Raw genomic sequence first — 21,143 nt, forward strand, 5'->3', positions numbered from 1 at the left:
TGGCTTCAGAGGCCTGAGCTATGGGGTACACAAGGAGGCAGGCAGAGTGCTGGATATAGAAGCAGACTCCCCTGCAGTGGCCTTCTATAGCAGTCTGCAATACCCAGGCAACAAACAGTTAACCAGGATGGGGAGGGGTTGTCATGCTCCAGTTAGATTCCCTCAAATGTCTGCCTGGTTGCTATCAGTACCCTCTTGGTAGACTGCTGGCTGTGAACGCAGGCTCCACTCATGATGCCTGCTTCCTAGCACACAGCAACCTCAGTCAGCAATCCTCAGTGCTGACTGGAAGGGGAAGCAGGAAAACCCAAATTGATTCTTCAGGAGGTCTGCCCTGTTGGTTTCAAATGCCTGAGCTACAGGGTGCACAGGGAGGCAGGTAGAGTGTTGACTATGAGAGTGGACTCCACTGCATGGGGCCTTCTGTAGCAATTTGCAGTAGGCTTGTAGCCTACAGTGTCCGGGTGGGGGAGATGCTGGCACACTCAAAACAGAGCCCCAGGAAGGTCTGCCTTGTTGATTTTAGAGTACGAGCTTGCAGTCCTATCTCTTTGTACAGGCAGGGGGTGTGGCAGTTAGGGAAACAGGCTCTTTTTTTGGTAGCACTTCTCCAGTTCACAGCAGCCAGCAGCCTGGGGGTAGGGACAGTGAGTGGGAGAAGCAGGTTTTCCCACCGTATGCAACTTGTTGATTCATTGATCCTTGCCTGTCTGCGGTATCCCACTGCTTTCCTCTGTTTCCCAATTCAGGGTCCCTCAAAGCCAAGTGCTGTTTCCTTGTTCTATTTCTTGCTGTATATGTGGGGAGAGTTGGAACAATGGTCTGCTTATGCTACCATCTTCCCAGAATCAAGTTTTCAATGTTCTGGTCAAAAATTTGTTAAGTGTTACAGAACAATCATAATTTTTTCCATTGATTATTAAGATAGCTTTGTATGGTTTCAGCTTGCACAGTCACTTTTACAATCCCAACGTACCATGCAAACTGTGGACTACCTATAGTGTCAGGAAATTTCATCTGAAACATCTCTTGAGAAAGTGTAAAGACAATTTAAGGATAATATGATAACATACACTTTAAGGATAACATGATTGTACATGATTACCTACCTGTAATTCCTCTGCTGTGGAAACATCTAGTCCTGTTAGATCTTGTATTCTCATATTAATTCGAGATACCACAGGATTTTCATAGCCAGACAGCCAGGCACTAAGACCAAGAAGAAGATATTAGTTTTACTGAGAATATTTCAACATATGAAGACCAATAGTTACAATTTTTAAAACCCTAATATATAGGGCAATAAGCCTTTAACTAAAGGCATTTAGTTAATTTGCTTGTTTAAAGTGACTTTTACTAACAATTGTTATAAATTTTTAAAAGATAGCATATTCTGCAGTTAATAGAAAGAAAAAAACATAACTATAATCTCATTTATTACAGAGTTTTTATGAAAATAAAAAAAACCCGCTGCCATCGAATTGATTCCAATTCACGGCAACCCTACAGGACAGAGCAGAACTGCCCCACAGGGTTTTCAAAGACTGGCTGGTGGGTTTAAACTGCTGACCTTCTGGTTAGCAGCCAAGCTCTTAACCACTGTGTCACCAGGGTTCCTCTATGAAAATACAGTCAGGTTAATATAAGGAAGGTATTTAAGACCACCAACACTGAGAGTTTTTTAAAACTGTGTAAAGATATACACCAAACTGGGAAAAAAAACAAAAAAACTGTTCTAAGTAGAGTATAGGAATGGAATGGGGTCTTCAGCCAGATACTAGATAATGCTAACATTTTTATAAGAAAAAAATTGATGCATTATCTACTTAAATAAAAGTAAATTTTAAAAATGTACCCAAAAATACCCACTAGGATTGCTATAATCAAAAAGATGGACAATAACAAACGTTGGTGAGAATGTGAAGAAATTGGAACCCTCATACGTTGTTGATGGGAATGTAGAATGGTGCGGTTGCTTTGGAACATAGTTTGGCATTTCCTCAAAAAGTTAAACGTACAGGTACTCTATGACCCAGAAATTCCATTCCTAGGTATATACCCAAGAAATTTTAATGAATAAAATGTGGTATATGCATACGGTAGAATATTATTCAAATATAAAAAGAAACAAAGTACTGATACACGCTACAACACGGATGAACCTTGAAAGCATTATGCTAAGTAAATGAAGCCAGATACAAAAGGCCATATATTACATGGTTCTATTTATACGAAATATCCAGAATAGGCAAATCCACACAGAGAAAAAATAGGTTAGTGGTTCCTAGGAGATGGGGCTCAAGGGAAAGGGGAGTGACTGCTAATAGTTGTGAGTTTTCTTTCTGGGGTGATGAAAACGTTCTGGAATTAGAAAATTAATGGTGGCAGCTACACAATGAAAACACTAAAGAACACTGAATTTTACACTTTAAGGGTCCCTGGTGGCGTAGTGGTTAAGAGTTTGGCTACTAATCAAAAGGTGGGCAGTTCAAATCCACCAGCTGCTCCTTGGAAACTCTACGGGGCAATTCTACTCTGTCCTGTAGGATCACTATGAGTCGGGATCAACTCAACAGCAATGGGTTTGAGTTTGAGTTTGGTACACTTTAAAAGGGTGAATTTTATGGTATGAGAATTATATCTCAACAAAAAAAGTAATCAAAAATTCAACTTTATTCCCTTTATTCTCTCAATCTATCAGTCCTTTCTTCACTTTTCCTCTCATCAAGCTTTGATTCCATGATCCATGATTTCAACAACATTCTGGCTAAAAGTCTAAATTTATCTGTCTTTATAGGGTCGCTACAGGGTCGCTATGAGTCAGAATCAACTCGATGGCAGTGGGTTTCGTATTTTTTTTTTTTACTCTGAGCTTATACCTGTGTCACCAAACCTTGCTGGAGGAAGTCACAAAATAAGGTAGATATATTCCACTGAAAATTCACAAATACCAACTTCAAATAGATTCTTACTCTTGCTCACTCCTTGCTCCACTTTCCATAAACCTCTGAATCCCAACCCAGCCCAGCCTCCCCCTCACAGAGAAAACAGAAACCATATAATCTACCTATACTTGCATCTCTCTGCTTATTCTAGTTTCTTATTCTACTTCCGGCAAAGGACAATTTTTTGCATTATCTAAGGCTAATTCTCTTGCTTAGATTCCATTACCTCCTCCTATTTCAGTAACAATAAACCATTGATTATCTGTTTTCCCTCTTATATAATTAACCTCTCCCTCTAAATAATTCTTCCCACTACTTTTAACTGGGCTTAAATCTCTCTTGGAATTGCTGGGTGGTGCAAAAGGTTAACACTCTTGGCTGCTAAATCAAAGTTGGAGGTTCTAGTCTATCCAGAGGCACCTGGGAAGAAAGGCCTGGCAATCTACTTACAAAAAATCAGTCATTGAAAACCCTGTGGAGCACAGTTCTGCTCTGATACATGTGGGGTACCCATGAGTCAAAGTTGACTTGTGGGCAAATTTTTTTTTTTTTGCCTCTCCCATTAAAAACTAAATAAATAAAAATTAAAAATTCTATTCCTCAGCTCCCTGTCTCACTCCATTTACCAAACTCTTTCTCCTTTCTTTTCAAGCCAACCTTTTCACAGACTCCTCACTTCTCAACTCATTCTAATCTAGCTTTAGTCCCTTATGAACCCATCAAAAATGTTCTTGCTACTGTCACCCATAACCCTACTGTGCTCCTAAATCTGATGACATTTTCCAGTTCTCATCTGTTAATCCCACATTGCCAGGTGTCACCACCACAGCTACATGCACTGGCCTCTAGAACAAGCTTTGGAAGAAACAAGATGTTGTTGGTTGAGCACTCAGTGCAATCTTTGGATAACTCTCGTTATCTACTTTGTGCCCCATCTGCAGAGTAACCATCAACAAGCTCAAGAATATCTCCCTTTGTAGAACGCTTAAATACTAGTTTCTACGTCTCTACACTCCCTAAAGAATACATACACACTTTCATTCCAATATCTCTATTTCCTGACTGCTGGAACTACATCTTTAAAGAAATCTGCTTTCATGCCCCACCTGTGAATGTTACCCTCCACATGTGGCCCCGCAGCTGTTTCGGACATCTGCCCGGATCATCTCTTACAGGTCACCTGCCCCATCCCCAGATGCTGTAGGGAACTGAACAGCCCCATCCAGGTGGGAATCTTCTTCAGCCTGTTTCCTCAAAAGACTGCGATCTTACTGGTACTTCTCCTTATCCTCCATGTGTCTTCTGATATTCTTTAACATTTAATTTAGTGTAAGGAAATAAAATTCCTTCATGAAAGCAATCAGGTTTATAGTACCTTCGATATGTAATAGGATCATAGTGACTTTGGTGGGCACTGAAAACACAACCATTTCCCTGCTACATGCTCTTACGGGAATCAGCTACTGGCAGGGAGGGCAGAAGGCTGCAGTGGCCACGGCCCAAAAACATCCTGAGTTTCCAACATACTTGCAAGAATCTTGTAACTGGTAATTATACGCAGCCTGAAGTGTGTCAGGGAGAGGCCACCTCTGCACACCTGGACATGGAAAAGGCAACTGCCCCAACATGCTTTTATAGCAGTATGTATTCTTCCTCTGTAGCATTAATCATAGTAATAATTTTACATTAATTTATGTTATTTGACTAAGGTATGTCATCTTCATTTGACTACTACTTCCAAACACACTGCAGTTTTGTCTGTCGCTCACCATTATATCCACAGAACCTATTACAGTACCTGGCACATAGTAGATTCTCAATAAATGTTTGTTGAATGAATGAACCCTGAAGACTTGTTAGAACTCATCCAAGATTTATCCTATTTTATCATACTTATTTGCCTGATGATCTCTTGCAAATTTATATGGGCCGTCTGAGTAGAATTCCTCAATGTTAAGAGAAATGGGAAGGATCAAAGAATTTTATTGTTGTAAAAGAGCTAGTTGATAAATATAGTGAGAACTTGCTTCTTCTAATTCTGACTGAGTTCCTGGTAGAACTAACCTGGTATGTCAATTTAACTCATTTCTGCTGGCAATAATTCCATGGATTTTTGAACTTTACAAGCAACCAGCTAATGACTTGACTTTTATAGGTAACTGCCTGGGTGGCAAAAGTGGCTGCTAACCTAAAGGTTAGTGGTTTGAACCCGCCCAGCAGCTCTGTGGAAGAAAAGGCCTGATGAACTACTTCCATGAAGATTGCAAACCACTGCCATGGAGTCAATCCAACTCAAAGTGACCCTACAAGAAAGGGTAGAACTGCCCTGTAGGGGTTTCCAAGGCTGTAATCTTTACAGAAGCAGACGGCCACATCTTTCTGCCATGGAGCAGCTTATGGGTTCAAACCACCAACCTTTGGATTAGCAGCTGAACGCTCAACCGCTGTGCCAGTGGGCTCCTCCATAAAGATTACAGCCAAGAAAATCCTATGAAGCAGTTCTACTCTGTAGCACATGGGGTCACCATAAGTCAGGGGTTAACTGGACAGCAGCTAACATCAATAAGCAATGCAAGACTGGCAAGCATTCTAATAAAGCTTCAGACTAAACACATTCAAATGAAGATAACTGTTCCTATTCCATCCTGGAAACTCCAACCACAAAGAACTTTGTTTGCTACTTCTAAAATCTTCAACTTCCCTCCCTACTACCACCAAGTTGTAAGAATCTATTCCTATGTTCTTCTCTTCTACTTTAGTGGAAGCATTGTCATTCAGCCTTACAGAGGCTGACTTTTCTATGTATGCTTTTGAATCCACCCTTTCTAACTCCACAAACCTTACTCCAACAGTTATTGGAGTAAGTTATTTTTATTTTAAATCTCCTTCCTGCTAATGCTTGCTTACTCTTCAATCTGAATCTCTTGCCTACCAAGAAAAACACCTTCACTTTTGCAATTCTAGCAATTTACCACTCCAATTCTAGCAAATTACCACTCCAATCTTTCATTTACTTCTTTAAAATTACAAAGCAAGAAATGTTTGCTCTATTCAACAAACGAAATTCAAAAACTAGATATCCGTATGCAAAAGAAGGAAGTTGGACCCATATCTCACTATGTAAAAAATTAACTCAATATTGTTCAAAGATCTAAATGTAAGAGCTAAAACTATAAAACATAGGCATAAATCTTCATGACCATGGATCAGACAATGGTTTCTTGGATATGACACCAAAAGCAAAAGCAACTAAAGAGAAAATTGATAAACTGGACATTGCCAAAATTAAAAACTTTTGTGCTTCAAAGGACACCATTAAGGAAGGGAAAAGACAGCTCAAAGAAGGAGAGAAAAATTTTGCAAATCTTATGTCTGATAAGTGACTTGCATCTGAAACATATAAAGAACTATTACAACTCAATAATAAAAGGATAAATAACCCAATTTAAAAATGGGCAAAGGACCTGAATAGATGTTCTGCAGAGAAGATATACAAACGGCCAATAAGCACATGAAAAGATGCTTGACATTATTAGTCATCTGGCAAATGCCAATCAAAACCACAATGAGATACCACTTCACACCCACTAAGCCAAAAAACCAAACCAGTTGCTATAGAGCTAATTCTGACTCATGGCGACCCCACGTGTGTCAGGGTAGAAGTATGCGCCATAAAGTTTTCGATGGCTGATTTTTTGGAAGTAGACTGACAGGCCTTTCTTCTGAGGCAACTCTGGGTGGACTCAACCATCAACTTTTCAGTGAGTAGCTGAATGCATTAACTGTTTGCACCACCCAGGGACACCTCACACCCACTAGGATGGTTTTTATCAAAAAGATAAGAACAAGTGTTGGTAAGGATGTGGAGCAACTGGAACCCCTGTACACTGCTGGTGGGAATGTAAATTGGTACAGCTGCTTTGGAAAACAGTTTGGCAGTTCCTCAAACGGCTAAACATGGTTACCACTTATCCAGCAATTCCACTTCTAGATATTAAAAAAACCCAAACCCCCTGCTGTCAAGTCAATTCCGACTCATAGCTACCCTATAGGACAGAGTAGAACTGTCACATAGGGTTTCCAAGGAGCAGCTGGTGGATTCAAACTGTGAACCTTTTGGTTAGCAGCCACGCTCTTAACCACTGTGCCAGCAGAGCTCCAGTTCTAGATATATAACCCAATATTAAAACGTATGTTCATATAAAAACTTGTATATAAATGTCACAGCAGTATTCATAATAGTCAAAAAGTGGAAACAACCCATATGTCCACCAAACGATGAACGAATGAATAAAATATAGTATATCCACACAATGGAATGTTATTCAGCCATAAAAAAGAATGAAGTACTGACGTATGCTACAGCATGGATGAACCTTGAAAACATGCTAAGTGAAAGAAGCCATATACAAAAGGCGACATATTGTATGATTCCATTTATATGAAATGTCTAGAATAGGCAGATTCATAATGACAGAAAGTAGATTAGCGGTTGCCTAGGGCTGGAAAGGAATGTGGGGAGCGGACAGTTATGGCTAAGATGTGTGGATCCTCTTAGGGTAATAAAAATATTCTAAAATTGCTTGTGATAATGGACGCACAACTTGGTGAATGTACTAAAAATTACTGAATTGTACACTTTAAGTGGGTAAATTGTGTGCTATGTAAATTATATCTCAATAAAGCCATTAAAACAGAAATGATTATAAAAACTTTAAATAATACAGAAGTATATGAAGTCCTTTCCCTAGCCTCATTCCTTACAGGTAAATACTGTCGGTGGGTAAAAAAAAAATCTATCCTGTCAACATTTTTTTCCCCTTTGTATAAACAAACATACAAAGAGAATTATTAAAAAAAAAAAAAGGACATGGATGAATCTGGAGAGCATTATGCTAAGTGAAATAAGTCACTCACAAAAGGACAAGTACTGAATGAGACCACTATTATAAATACTCATGAAAAGGTTTACACACAGAAAGAAACAATCTTTGACGGTTTCTAGGGAGGGGAGGGGCGGGGAAGGAAAAACACTAACTAGACAATAGATAGGTGATAACTTTGAGGAAGGGTAAGACAGTATACAATATTGGGGAAGTTAGCACAATTTGACCAAGGCATGGTCATGGAAGCTTCATAGACACATCCAAACTCCCTGAGGAACTGAATTACTGGGTGGAGAGCTGGAGACCATGGTCTTGGGGAACATCCAGCTCAACTGGCATAACACAGTTCATTAAAAAAAAATGTCCTACATCCTACTTTAAAGAATAACATCTGGAGTCTTAAAAGCTTGTGAGAGACCATGTAAGATACTCCACTGGTCCTACACCATCTGGAGCAAAGGAGAATGAAGAAAACCAAAGGCCGAAGGGAAAGATTAGTCCAAAGGACTAACGGGCCACAACCACCAGAGCCTTCACCAGACTGAGTCCAGCACAGTGAGATGGTGCCTAGCTACCACCACCGACTGCTCTGACAGGGATCACAACCGAGGGTCCTAGACAGAGCTGGAGAAAAATGTAGAACAAAATTATAACTCACACACACACACACCAGACTTACTGGTCTGATAGAGACTCAAGAAACCCTAAGAGTATGGCCCCCAGACACCCTTTTAACTCAGTAATGAAGTTACTCTTGAGATTCACCCTTCAGCCAAAGATCAGACAGGCCCATAAAACAAAACGAGACTCAATGGTCACACCAGCTCAGGGGCAAGGATGAGAGGGTAGGAGAGGACAGGAAAGCCAGTAACAGGGAACCAAAGGACAAAAAGAGAAAAGTATTGACATGTCGTGGGAATGGCAACCAATGTCACAAAACAATATGTATATTAACTGTTTAATGAGAAACTAATTTGCTCTGTAAACCTTCATCTGAAGCACAATTAAAAAAAAAAAAAGTAGACTTCTGGCCAACATGGCGCTATAGATGGAAGCACCAGGCCATCCCTCCATAGCAAAGACCAAAAAAACTAAGTAAAACAGAGACAAACGTCAATCCTGGAACCATAAGCGTCAGATGAAGAGATAAAGAATTCAGCCAAGCACTGAATGGAATAAGAAACTGACAGAGAACAGAGAGCGAGAAGAGATACATGCAGAGGTTCCCTATGAGCTTCTGAAGCATGGCTTTGCCATCTTGGACTCCTGTCAGGGATTGGCGGACAAAGAGTATAGGAAAACACCTTCATGGAGCTACCAGCAGGAGACAGAATACCTGGTAACCAGTAATACACGCTCTCTCACCTCTGGCCCTTCCTCCCCGTCCGTCACAGCCCGCTCGCTGCTCGACCTCCTCTGTTTCCCGCTGGCAGCAGTCTCTTGGCTGGGAGGCACTGGCTTCAGTCCCATGCTCTTTGATTCACCCCACCCACACTGGCCCACTCCAGGAGTGCCATTTGTTTGTTGCTGATATTGCTGCTTTTTCCTGCTTCTTTTGGTTTCTTCCGTGCCTCTCACCACCTCCCCCTCCTTTCTCTCGAACACTTGGCTCCGTGTGCCATCTTTGCTTCTTGAAAAGCTGTGAAGCGCCGTGTGACTGGGGAACTGCTTCCCTGGCCCATGCTTCCACACTGGTGGGATCCCTGGGGCTTTTGTTGTTGTTGTTGTTTTGCTTTGTTCTGTCTTGTTTGTCTCTTTGTTTTATTTTTCTTTTCATGGCTTGGGATCCCCTTCTAGCTGGGCTGTACTGTGTGGCTTGGAAGCTACTTCCCCCGTCTGCAAAGCCGTGCCAGTGGGATTCCTGGAGGCATTTATTTTTTCTTTTTGTCTCCTTTTTACCTTTCTTCATTTCTCAATTTCTTGTCTCTATACTTACCTCCTTTTCCAGTCTCCTGAATACCTGGTACTGTGTGACATCTCTACCCCTCCTAGCTAGGTTGTACTGCACAGCCTGGGAACCACTTCCCCAGTCTCACTGCCGCACCAGTGAGATCCCTGGGGACTTGTCATTTATTTTTCTTTTTATTTCCTTTTCCTTTTTTAATCTGTTTTTATTTTTCTTCATTTCTCAGTTTCTCATCTCCCCACTCCAATGGCAAGCTCCTCTGGCACTTTTTTTTTATTGGTTGTTCTTTTTCGCTCCTGTTTCTCTCTCCTTTCTCTCTTCTTTCACATACCCATCTTAGTTCCACACATCACAACTCCCCCCTCCTTCCCGCCTACCTGCACTGTCAGCTGAACATTACACTACTGAGCAGCACAGGCACAGTCTGCCAGAACTTGCCCTGCACTGATTCACAGGCCACCCTGTCGGCCCTAGTACATGCCACAAAAAACCCACCCCAGCCCCTCCCTTTCAGCTAGACCTGTCCGGCTGCACCATAGCTGAGCAACTGGTGTGGCCCACTAGACAAGGAGGTGAAAAGAATTGTGCCTACAGACGAACAAAAAACAAAGAACGCATAGCCCATCTACTCAGACATAACCGAATAAAACAAAAAAAGCAGGACAAAACAAATCTACAATCAATAAATGAAGAAAATAACTACTGAATGTCCTAAAGACAGCAGGCAATATCAAAACTTATTAAAAAAAAAAAAAGGACAGGATGGTTCCAGTAGGCATCCAAAATAAACCATCAGATGACTTTCCAGTAGAAAAAAGGCACTAAAACTACCTGATTAGGGAATTTAAATCTCTAATATTCAGAGCTACCCAAGAGTTGAGGCAAAAAGCAGACAAAAATGAGGAAAAAATAGACAAATTCATGGAAAACGCAAACAAATTCATGGAAAATACAGACCAAAAAAATGGAAGAATTCAGGAAAATAATATAGGAACAAAATGCCAAAATAAATTCACAACTAGAAATCATATAAAAATAAGAATTAGAAATACAAAAGATAAACAGCAAGATTTCAGAAATGGACAGTTTCATGGAAGGGCCGAGGAGCAGGTCTGAAATGATGGAAGACAGATCAGTGAAACTGAAGACAAACACTTGGATACAACTGTCTGAGGAAAACTCAGAAAAAAGAAAAATGAAAAAACCCTGACAAGGATGTGGTATACAATCAAAAGCAAAAATCTGTGAGTGACCGAAGTTCCAGAAGAGGGGGAGAAAACAGAAAACATAGACAGAATCACTGAAGAATTGCTGACAGAAAACGTCCCTAATATCATGAAAGATGAAAAGATGACCATCCAAGAAGCTTAACGAACCCCATATAGGATAGACCCCAAAAGAAAATCACCAAGGCATATCACAATCACACTTGCTAAAACTCAAGACACAGAAAGAATCCTGAGAGCAGCCTGAGAAAAACAAAAAGTCACATACAGCAGAGAAACAGTAAGACTAAGCTCTGATTATGCAGCAGAAACCATGCAGGCAAGAAGGCAATCGGATGACATACATAAAACCTTGAAAGAAAAAAATTACCAACCAAGAATAATATAGACTATAAAACTCTCGTTCAAATATGATGGTGAAACTAGGACATTTCCAGACAAACAGAAATTAAGGGAATATGTAAAAACCAAACCAAATTTACAAGAATTATTAAAGGGAATCCTTCTGTCTGAGAACAAACATCAGACCACACCCTGAATCTATGACGCGAGATTATGCCAGCCAGATACCAACCTAGGAAATGAGCTATCAAGGACTAGACGAAACCAAAAGAATTACAACAGCGAACTGGAAAGGTTAATCTGTAAATAACAACAACGTCAGAACAATAAAAGAGGTAATAAACAGTGCAGATATAGAACCTTCTAATGGAGAGGAAGGCAAGACGATACCAAGTAATAATAGACCGGTTCAAACCTAGGGAGATAACCATAAATTTCAAGGTAACCACAAAGGAAGTTAACAAACTTACTTATCAAAATAAAGAAAAAGTCTCAGTAAAAAGAAAATCTACAAAAACGAAAGAAATGAAAAAAGAATCCACAAACAAAAGGAATTCAGCACACTAGGGTAAGAGGAACAAAGAAAACGTCAGCACCACAAAAAAACAACCAGAAAATGACAGCAAAACTCACACCTATCGATAATTACACTGAATGTCAATGGCCTAAATGCACCTATAAAGAGACAGAGAGTGACAGAATGGATTAAAAAAATAAGATCCATCAATATGCTGTCTATAAGAGACACACTTTAGAAACAAAGACATAAATTTGTTAAAAATCAAAGGATGGAAAAAAATGTATCAAGCAAATAGCTACCAAAAAAGAGCAGGAGTAGCAAGATTAATCTCAGATACAATAGACTTTAAAACAAAATCCACCATAAAAGAAAAAGAAGTGCACAATATAATGATTAAAGGGACGATCCATAACGAAGATATAACCATAATAAACATCTACGCACCCAATGACAGGGCTCCGAAATACATAAAACAAACTCTAACAGCACTGAAAAGAGAAAATGACAGTTCCACCATAATACCAGGAGACTTCAACATACCACTCTCGGTAAAGGGCAGAACACCTGGAAAGAAGCTCAACAAAAATACAAAAGAACTAAGGGCCATAATCAGCCAACTTGACCTCATAGACATATACAGTACACTCCACCCAACAGCCACAAAGTACACATTCTTTTCCAACGCACATGGGAATGTACTCCACAGTAGACCACATCTTAGGCCACAGAGCAACCCTCAACAAAATCCAAAACACTGAGATAATACAAAGTATCTTCTCTGACCACACCACCATCAAAGCAGAAATTAACAACAGGAAGAGCAAGGGAAAAAAAATCAATTACATGGAAACAGAATAACACCCTGCTTAAAAACCACTGGGTAATAGAAAAAATCAGAGATGGAATGAAAAAATTCTTAGAATCAAACAAGAATGAAAACACAACACAGTAAAACCTGTGGGATGCAGCAAAAGCAGTGCTCAGAGGTCAATTTACAGCAATAGATTCACACACCAAAAAAGGGACAAAATCAAAACGTTAGCTACACAACCCAAACAATTAGAAAGAGAACATCAAAAGAAACCCACAACCACCAGAAGAAAGGAAATAATTAAGGTCAGAGCAGAACTAAATGAACTAGAGAACAGAAAAATAGAAAGAATCCACAAAACCGTAAGTTGGTTTTTTGAAAGGATCAACAAAATCGACAAACCACTGGCCAAACTGACAAAAGAAAAACAGGAGAGGACACAAACAACCCAAATAAGAAATGAAATGGGGGACATTACAACAGACCCAACTGAAATAAAAAGGATCATAACAGAGTACTATGAAAAACTACACTCCAACAAATTTGAAACCTAGAGGAAATGTGCAAATTTCTAAAAACACACTACCTACCCAAACTAACACAAAATGATGTTGAAAATCTAAACAGGCTCATAGCAAGAGAAGAGACTGAAAAGGCAAAAAAAAAAAAAAAAAAAAACTCTCCACAAAAAAAGCCCTGGCCCAAATGGCTTCACTGGAGAAATCTACCAAACATTCAGAGACAACACTTCTGAATTAATTCCATGAATCCAGCATAACCCTAATACTAAAATCAGGAAAAGACATCAAAGAAGAAGAAAATTACAGACCAATATCTCTTATGAATATAGATACAAAAATTCTCAACAAAATTCTAGCCAATAGAGCTCAGCATCATATCAAAAAATAATACACCGCAACCACACAGGATTCACACCAGGTATGCAAGGATGGTTCAACATCAGAAAATCAATCAATGTAACTCACCACGTAAATAAAAGGAAAGAGAAGAATCACATGATCATCTCAATCAACACAGAAAAGGCATTCAACAAAGTCCAACACTCATTCCTGATAAAAACTCAATAAAATAGGTACAGAAGGGAAATTTCTCAACATAATAAAGGGCATCTATGCAAAACCCATGGCCAACATCATTCTCAATGGAGAGGGGGGAAAACATCCCCCTTGAGAACAGGAACAAGACAAGGATGCCCTTTATCACCACTCCTATTTAACACTGCTGGAAGTCCTAGCTAGAGCAATAAGACAAGAAAAAGAAATAAAGGGCATCCATATTCATAATGAAGACACTAAACTGTCCCTATCTGCAGATGATACGATACTATACATAGAAAACCCAAATGACTCCACAAGAAAACTACTGGAACGAAAAGAAAGATTCAATAGGGTAACAGGATACAAGATAAACATACAAAAATTAGTTGGATTCCTATACACCAATAGAGAGCACGATGAAAAGGAAATCATGAACACAATACCATTTATAATAGCCCTTAAAAAAATTAATTACTTACGAATAAATCTCACCAGGGATGTAAAAGACCTATACAAAGAAAACTACAAAACACTACTGCAAAAAACCGAAAGAGATACATAAATGGAAAAACATACCATGCTCATGGATAGGTAGGCTCAACATTGGGAAAATGACAATTCTACCCAAAGCAATTTACAAATACAATGCAATCCCAATTCAAAAACCAACAACATTCTTTAAAGAAATGGAAAAACTTATCATTAACTTTACATGGAAAGGGAGGAAGCCCTGGATAAGAAAAGCACTATTGAAGGAGAAGAATAAAGTAGGAGGACTCACACTACCTGACCTCAGAACCTACTATACAGCTATGGTAGTCAAAACAGCCTGGTACTGGTAAAAGGACAAATACATTGACCAATGGAACAGAATTGAGAACCCAGATGTAAATCCATTCACCTACTGTCACCTGATCTTCAACAAGGGCCCAAACTCCATCAAATGGGGAAAAGACAGTCTTTTTAACAAATGGTGCTGGTAAAACTGGATGTCCATCTGCAAAAACATGAAACAGGACCCATACCTCAAACCATACATAAAAGTATTTCAAAATGGCTCAAAGACCTAAAATATAAAGCCACAAACTATAAAGTTCATAGAAGAAAAAATAGGATCAACACTAAAGGGCCTAATACACAACATTAACAGGATACAAACCGTAACCAACAACAAACAACTCCAGAAGATAAGCTAGATAACTGGGATCTTCTAAAAATTAAACACTTATGCTCATCAAGACTTCACCAAAAGAGTAAAAAGAGAACCTAGCAACTGCGAAAAAATTTTTAACTATTACAAATCAGACAAAGGTCCAATCTCTAAAATCTACAAGAAAATTGAACACCTCTACAATATAAAAGACAAATAATCCAATTAAAAAATGGGCAAAGGAAATGAACCAAAGAAGACATTCAAGCAGCCAATACACACATGAGGAAATGCTCATGATCACTATCCATTAGAGAAATGCAAATCAAGACCACAATTAGTTGCCATCTCACCCCAGTATTACTGGCACTCATCAAAAAAAACAGGAAACAACAAATGTTGGAGAGGCTGTGGGGAGGCTGGAACTCTTATGCACTGCTGGTGGGAATGCAAAATGATATAACCATTTTGGAAAATGATATGGCACTTCCTTAGAAAGGCAGAAATAGAAATACCATATGATCCAGCAATCCCACTCCTAGGAATATATCCTACAGAAATAAGAGCCATCACACGAACAGACAGGTGCACACCCATGTTCACTGCAGCACTGCTCACAATAGCAAAAAGATGGAAACAAACCAGATGCCTGTCAACAGATGAATGGATAAACAAACATACACACAATGAATGGATAAACAAACATACACACAATGGAATACTACACAATGATAAAGAACAATGACGAATCTGTGAAGCATCCCACAACATGGATGAATCTGGAGGGCATTATGTTGAGTGAGAGAAGTCAATCAAGAAAGGACAAATATTATATGAGACCACTACTATAAAAACTCATGAAAAGGTTTACACACAAAAAGAAACAATCTTTGATGGTTACGAGGGAGAGGAAGGGTGGGATGGAAAAACACTAAACAGACAATAAATAAGTGGTAACTCTGGTGAAGGGTAAGCTAGTACACAATCCTGGGGAAGCCAGCACAACTTGTACAAGGTCATGGATGCTCCATAGACACACCCAAACTCCCTGAAGGACTGAATTGCTGGGCTGAGGGTTGTGGGGACCATGGTCTGGGGGAACATCTAGATCAACTGGCATAACATAGTTTATAAAGAAAATGTTCTACATTGGTGAGTAGCGTCTGGAATCTTCAAAGCCTGTGAGAGGCCATCTAAGATATTCCACTGGTCTCACCCCTTCGGGGGCAAGGGAGAATAAAGAAAACTAAAGATACTAGGGAAAATTAGTCCAAAGGACTAATGGACCACATCTACCATGGCCTCCACCAGACTGAGATCTAGTATAACTAGATGGTGCCCTGCTACCACCGACTGCTCTGACAAGGATCACAATAGAGGGTCCCGGACACAGCTGGAGAAAAATGTACAACAAAATTCTAACTCACAAAAAAACACGAGGCTTACTGGCCTGACAGAAACTGGAGAAACCCCAAGAGTATACTCCCCACACACACTTTCAGCTCAGTAATGTAGTCACTCCCGAGGTTCACCCTTCAGCCAAAGATTAGACCATACCACCCATCACCATCAAGACCATAAAACAAAACGAGACTAAAGGGGCACAACAGTCCAGGTGCAAGGACTAGAAGGCAGGAGGGGACAGGAAAGCTGGTAATGGGGAACCCAAGGTCAGAAGGGAGAGTGCTGATATGTCGTGGGGTTGTTAACCAAGGTCATAAAACAATATGTGTACTAGCTGTTTAATGAGAAATTAGTTTGTTCTGTAAACCTTCACCTAAAGTACAATTTAAAAAAAAAAGGAATCCACCCAACCGTTATTCTCCTACCTTCATTGACACTTTCCCTCCTAATAATATTGCTGGCATCTTTCCAATTCAATACATCTAATTATACCTCTTCACTTTTTGAACTACTACTTTTCTTTAAAAAAATAAATAAATAAATTCCAGGAATGACTATGAAGGTCTATCAACTCAGTACTTGTTCAGAAGGTTATTCTAATTTCTCCACATTAGAAACAATTATAATTTCTAATTTCTCCATATTAGAAACAATAAAAAGGTAACAATAATTTCTGTACTTATGTTTTGCACACTATATCTTTACAGGATAAATTCTAGATGTGGACTCAATAAATGACCTTTACATTTTGATAAATGATGTCAAACCACGCTCTAAAAAAGATGCTGTGATTTATATTCCTACCAATTGTTTATGAGAGTACCCATTTGATAAAATCCTTGCCAGTATCAATCTTTTTGATCTTTGCTAATCTTAGAGGCAAAATTATCTTGTTTTAATTTTTACTTCTTGTTACTCCATAAAATATCTCAATGGAAGGTTTGGGGCTTAGCACTTAAATTCAATGATGACTGCAGATTTCAAAAAAAAAAAAGTTGTGGTTCTGTTACAGGAACCACAGAGTAAAACGAATTCTGCTGATGCTGGGAAGTTATCTTACTTTGACTTTTATGTGGAAACTTCTCCAAAATGTAATAAGATTCTCCTTAGCAGAACTCCATTTGTTTAAAACATTTTATTCATCTGGATCCTATCCTTAACAAACCGTTACTGCTAATATGTCTTCAATAACATTATTGTAAACGTATCAAATAGTTCAAGAATTCAGTCCTGAATTTCCTTTGCTGTAGCACTGCTGGGGACAAAGTAATATATGCTAACTGCCCAATCTTTTAAGATTTGGAAGTCTTATTCCTGCTTTAAAGTAAATCATCAGAAATCAAGATTTCTCTATTTTAGTCTTCAGTGCTTTAACTGCATTAGGTTTTAAAGTCACAGCACTTACTTTAACAGGCAAAACGATGTGAAGAACACTTCATCTTTTGTACAACTACAACTGAAAATTTCAACTAAGTTATACAATGTTTTTTCTATAAAACACAATTTAGTTCTAAAAGAAAAAAGACTTCTTTCTCCAGCTAAGTTTATACGTGTCCCATTTTTCCATCAATAACTAGAGAGCCCAAAATATGCTCCTTTTGGTCTCTTAATGACAGAAACCTGAGAGCTAGGCTGTGCATTCAACTAGAAAAATTAATGCTTCAGCATTTTTCCTCTTTCTAATAGGTTTCTGCTGTTTTATTTCTAAAGCTTTATTATTCTTTTTTGCCATTCCCATCATCCCTTTATTAATTTGTTTTTATTGTGGTAAAAATATATATAACAAAACATTAGCCAATTCAGCAATTCTTACATGTATAGGTCAGTGACATTGATTACCTTCATCATGTGGTGCAACCAGGTTATTCCACCACCGTTAACAGGAACTTGGTGCCCCCTACACAATGAGTCCCCGCTTTCCTCCTACCTCTCACCCCTGGTAACTACTCATAACCTTTGGTCTCTATGCATTGAGCTATTTCATGTAAGTGGAATCATACAATATCTCTTCTTTTGTGTCTGACTTATTTCACTCAGCATACTGTATTCAAGGTCCATGCATGTTACAGCATGCAGCAGTACTTTATTTCTCTTTATGACTAACATTCCACTATAAGTATATACTAAATATATACTATAAGTATATACTACATTTTGTTTATCCATTCATCTACTGATGAATGGACGTTTATGTTGTTTCCACCTTTTGGCGATTGTGAATAGTGCTACAATGAACATCAGTATATATGTTTCTGTGTTCCAGCTTCCAATTCTTTTGGGTATGTACCCATGGGACTTAAGGCTGGGATTGCTGGTAGTATTCTTTTGACATATGACTCTTATAAAAAATCACTACAATGCTTTGAGTAAAAAACAACATTCTTACACTGCAGATTATATTAATACATTAGGAATACTGGCATGCTCAAATAACAGACACAGAATGCCATTTTGGACATTATAGACATTGTTAAAAAAACCTCCAAAGGTAAATGTCAATAATATAATTTGAACACTATCACTACCTTCTTTCTTCTAACCCAATGCACAAGTGATAATCAACATTTTACAATTAGCTAATATAAAATCATCATATGAATTTGTCTACATGTACCATTTAAATACAAAAATAGTTTTTTTTTGTTTGTTTTTAAGGCAAAAGATAATCCAGGGTCTAAAATGTCAGTTACAGAGGGCAAAATTCCAATAATTCTTTTCTTAGTGCTTGCTGGCTAATAAAGGCTAATCATACAGACTGAGAATTTATCCGGTCCCTTTTCTTGCTGGTGGGACAATTATGCAATAATACCATAGATCTGTCCATTCCAGTTATCTAAGTCTGAGAATCACTGTTCAACCCATAAGAGGGCAGTGTTGTTAAAAGTTATGCCATTTTTTTAAAAATCTGAAATCATTCAAAACTATTTGTATATTCTTATATATTACAAGAAAGTTATTATTCTTTTACCTTCTTATTAACTGGATAAATCAAATCTTAGGCAGAATAAAATATCGTATTGTAGGAAATTAGTACTTCAGAGAAAAAAATGAAATACACTTCAAAAATACCCCACCAGAATCAAAGAAGCTTTTTCTACCATTCTAAACAGATTATTATTCATTTGCATACATCATTATTTATTACTTTAACTGGACTTTATAAGCTCATATAACTAAACTACCTTTTCAGAGATCAGAACTGTTTACCTTTCAAAAATTACAATTCTATCTCTGTGATCTAGTCAAAATTTACAGCTTCTTCATTAACAAACTGTAATAAATGTTCAAGGTTTTTTTTTGTTTCGTCTTAATGTTAGAAAAGACAGAGATGACTTCCCAAAAGTTCACAGACATTCAGTAAAGATGTTTCCGTCTTAGGGTTTTTAAACAGTAAATGATTTCCACACACATTTTGCCCAGAGAAAATTCTATTTGCAGGAATAAGCAATTTTTTACTTCCACAGAAAATAATGCAATCACTTAGAAATTTCTCAAATACAGACATCTGAAATTCCCTCTAATCCTTTCAAAATACAGATGTTCCCTGGGCAAAAAGGGTTAAATTATTACTAACATCAGAACACACAAATTCTTTCTTCTATTTATAAGATGCCTTTGTCAGAGGTATATTTTACAAAGGAAACACAAAATGTTCATTTTTTCACTTGTGGCTTCAAAATTAAGATTTACAGTGATTAGCAGAAAATGCTCTGACATAGCTATTAAATTCTTAAATAGTAACAATTTTTTAATTAAAATATGAAATATACTGAATACTCTTTGCAGCAAATTTCTTCTTCAGCAATTAATACCTCTCTTTCAATATATATCTTATTTTTAATATTATTGCTACAATTTTTCCTTAAAAATTAAGATTAAACTCACTGCGCTACTGAATTCCATTTTTATTGGTTGTTTTAAACACACACATACATACACACACACACACCCTACATAGTTTGCCAGGATTGGATGAATTTAGTGTGGTGTTACTCAGAATCTTTTAATATTTCTAATGCCACTGCCTAAATGCCTTCTGCTGCCCAATATAATACATAACATAGAGTAGGATTGTACTTTTCTCAAAAGTCCAATAAAGTTGTTTCTTAGAGGCATAAATCTAGCATATTCTAAAAAACAAGCTTAGAGCATTTAGAAATATTTAGTTTTTAAGAAAAAATGCTTACAAGTCACCTTTCCAATGGTAATTTATTATGACTTATTGGCAAAAGTCCAATGGCTGTGGGCTGGATATTTCTTCAAAAAGGTCAACTGTACATGCAGAAAATTTATAAAAAAAACTACTCCAGAATACTGTGCTCATGAAATTTGTTTTATATGCTTCCTAAAAACATCCAAATCTGGATAATTTAGATACTCATAAACCATACAATAATCCCCAATAAAATATTTAACAACTTAAGTTTAAAAAAAAAGATAAGGGGTTTATTTTTTTCAGACGTGAATGAGGTTCTATAATAGAATGGAAAATGAGTTTACCTTAAAATTAGAATTATGTCTTAGCTCAGAAACATTGTAAATTATGTCTGTCCTGCTTAACTACAGAGGCCTAGTTAGGCCTTGTTCTAGCAAGGGTTTTTGGGAACTTCTAACTCTTACTTTAATACGAGAACACAGCTTCACTTATCAATTAGGGTTTGGGGATCCTCAGCAGGCATTTTGTAATCTAGTAAATTACTTTGGAAAATCATATTAACTGCCTCATAACAATGTCTGCTTATCAGCCCATCATAAAAAAATCATGCACAGATGCCATCAAATACCTAGCACTAACAGCCTGGGTCTTAGAAATCATATCATGGGTTTTGTAAAAATTAAATTCTCAAGAAAGGACATGGCCCAAATATGACTAAGATTCTCTCCATTAGTCCCTT

General features: G+C 37.9%; 1 protein-coding gene and 1 pseudogene across 2 annotated transcripts in view; both read right to left on the reverse strand.

Annotated features, from left to right (window-relative positions):
- The window catches only part of P4HA1 (prolyl 4-hydroxylase subunit alpha 1), a 99,763-nt gene that overhangs the window by 21,556 nt on the left and 57,064 nt on the right, over positions 1-21,143 (reverse strand). For both annotated transcript variants that reach the window (XM_064269708.1, XM_064269709.1), the window contains exon 10: positions 1,106-1,209. In XM_064269708.1, coding sequence (XP_064125778.1) covers positions 1,106-1,209 — 104 coding nt within the window. The remainder of the gene's footprint in view (positions 1-1,105; positions 1,210-21,143) is intronic.
- LOC135227946 (enolase-phosphatase E1-like) lies at positions 2,827-21,139 on the reverse strand (annotated as a pseudogene).

This window comes from Loxodonta africana, chromosome 16, assembly GCF_030014295.1.
Source record: "Loxodonta africana isolate mLoxAfr1 chromosome 16, mLoxAfr1.hap2, whole genome shotgun sequence".
Lineage (NCBI taxonomy): Eukaryota > Metazoa > Chordata > Mammalia > Proboscidea > Elephantidae > Loxodonta > Loxodonta africana.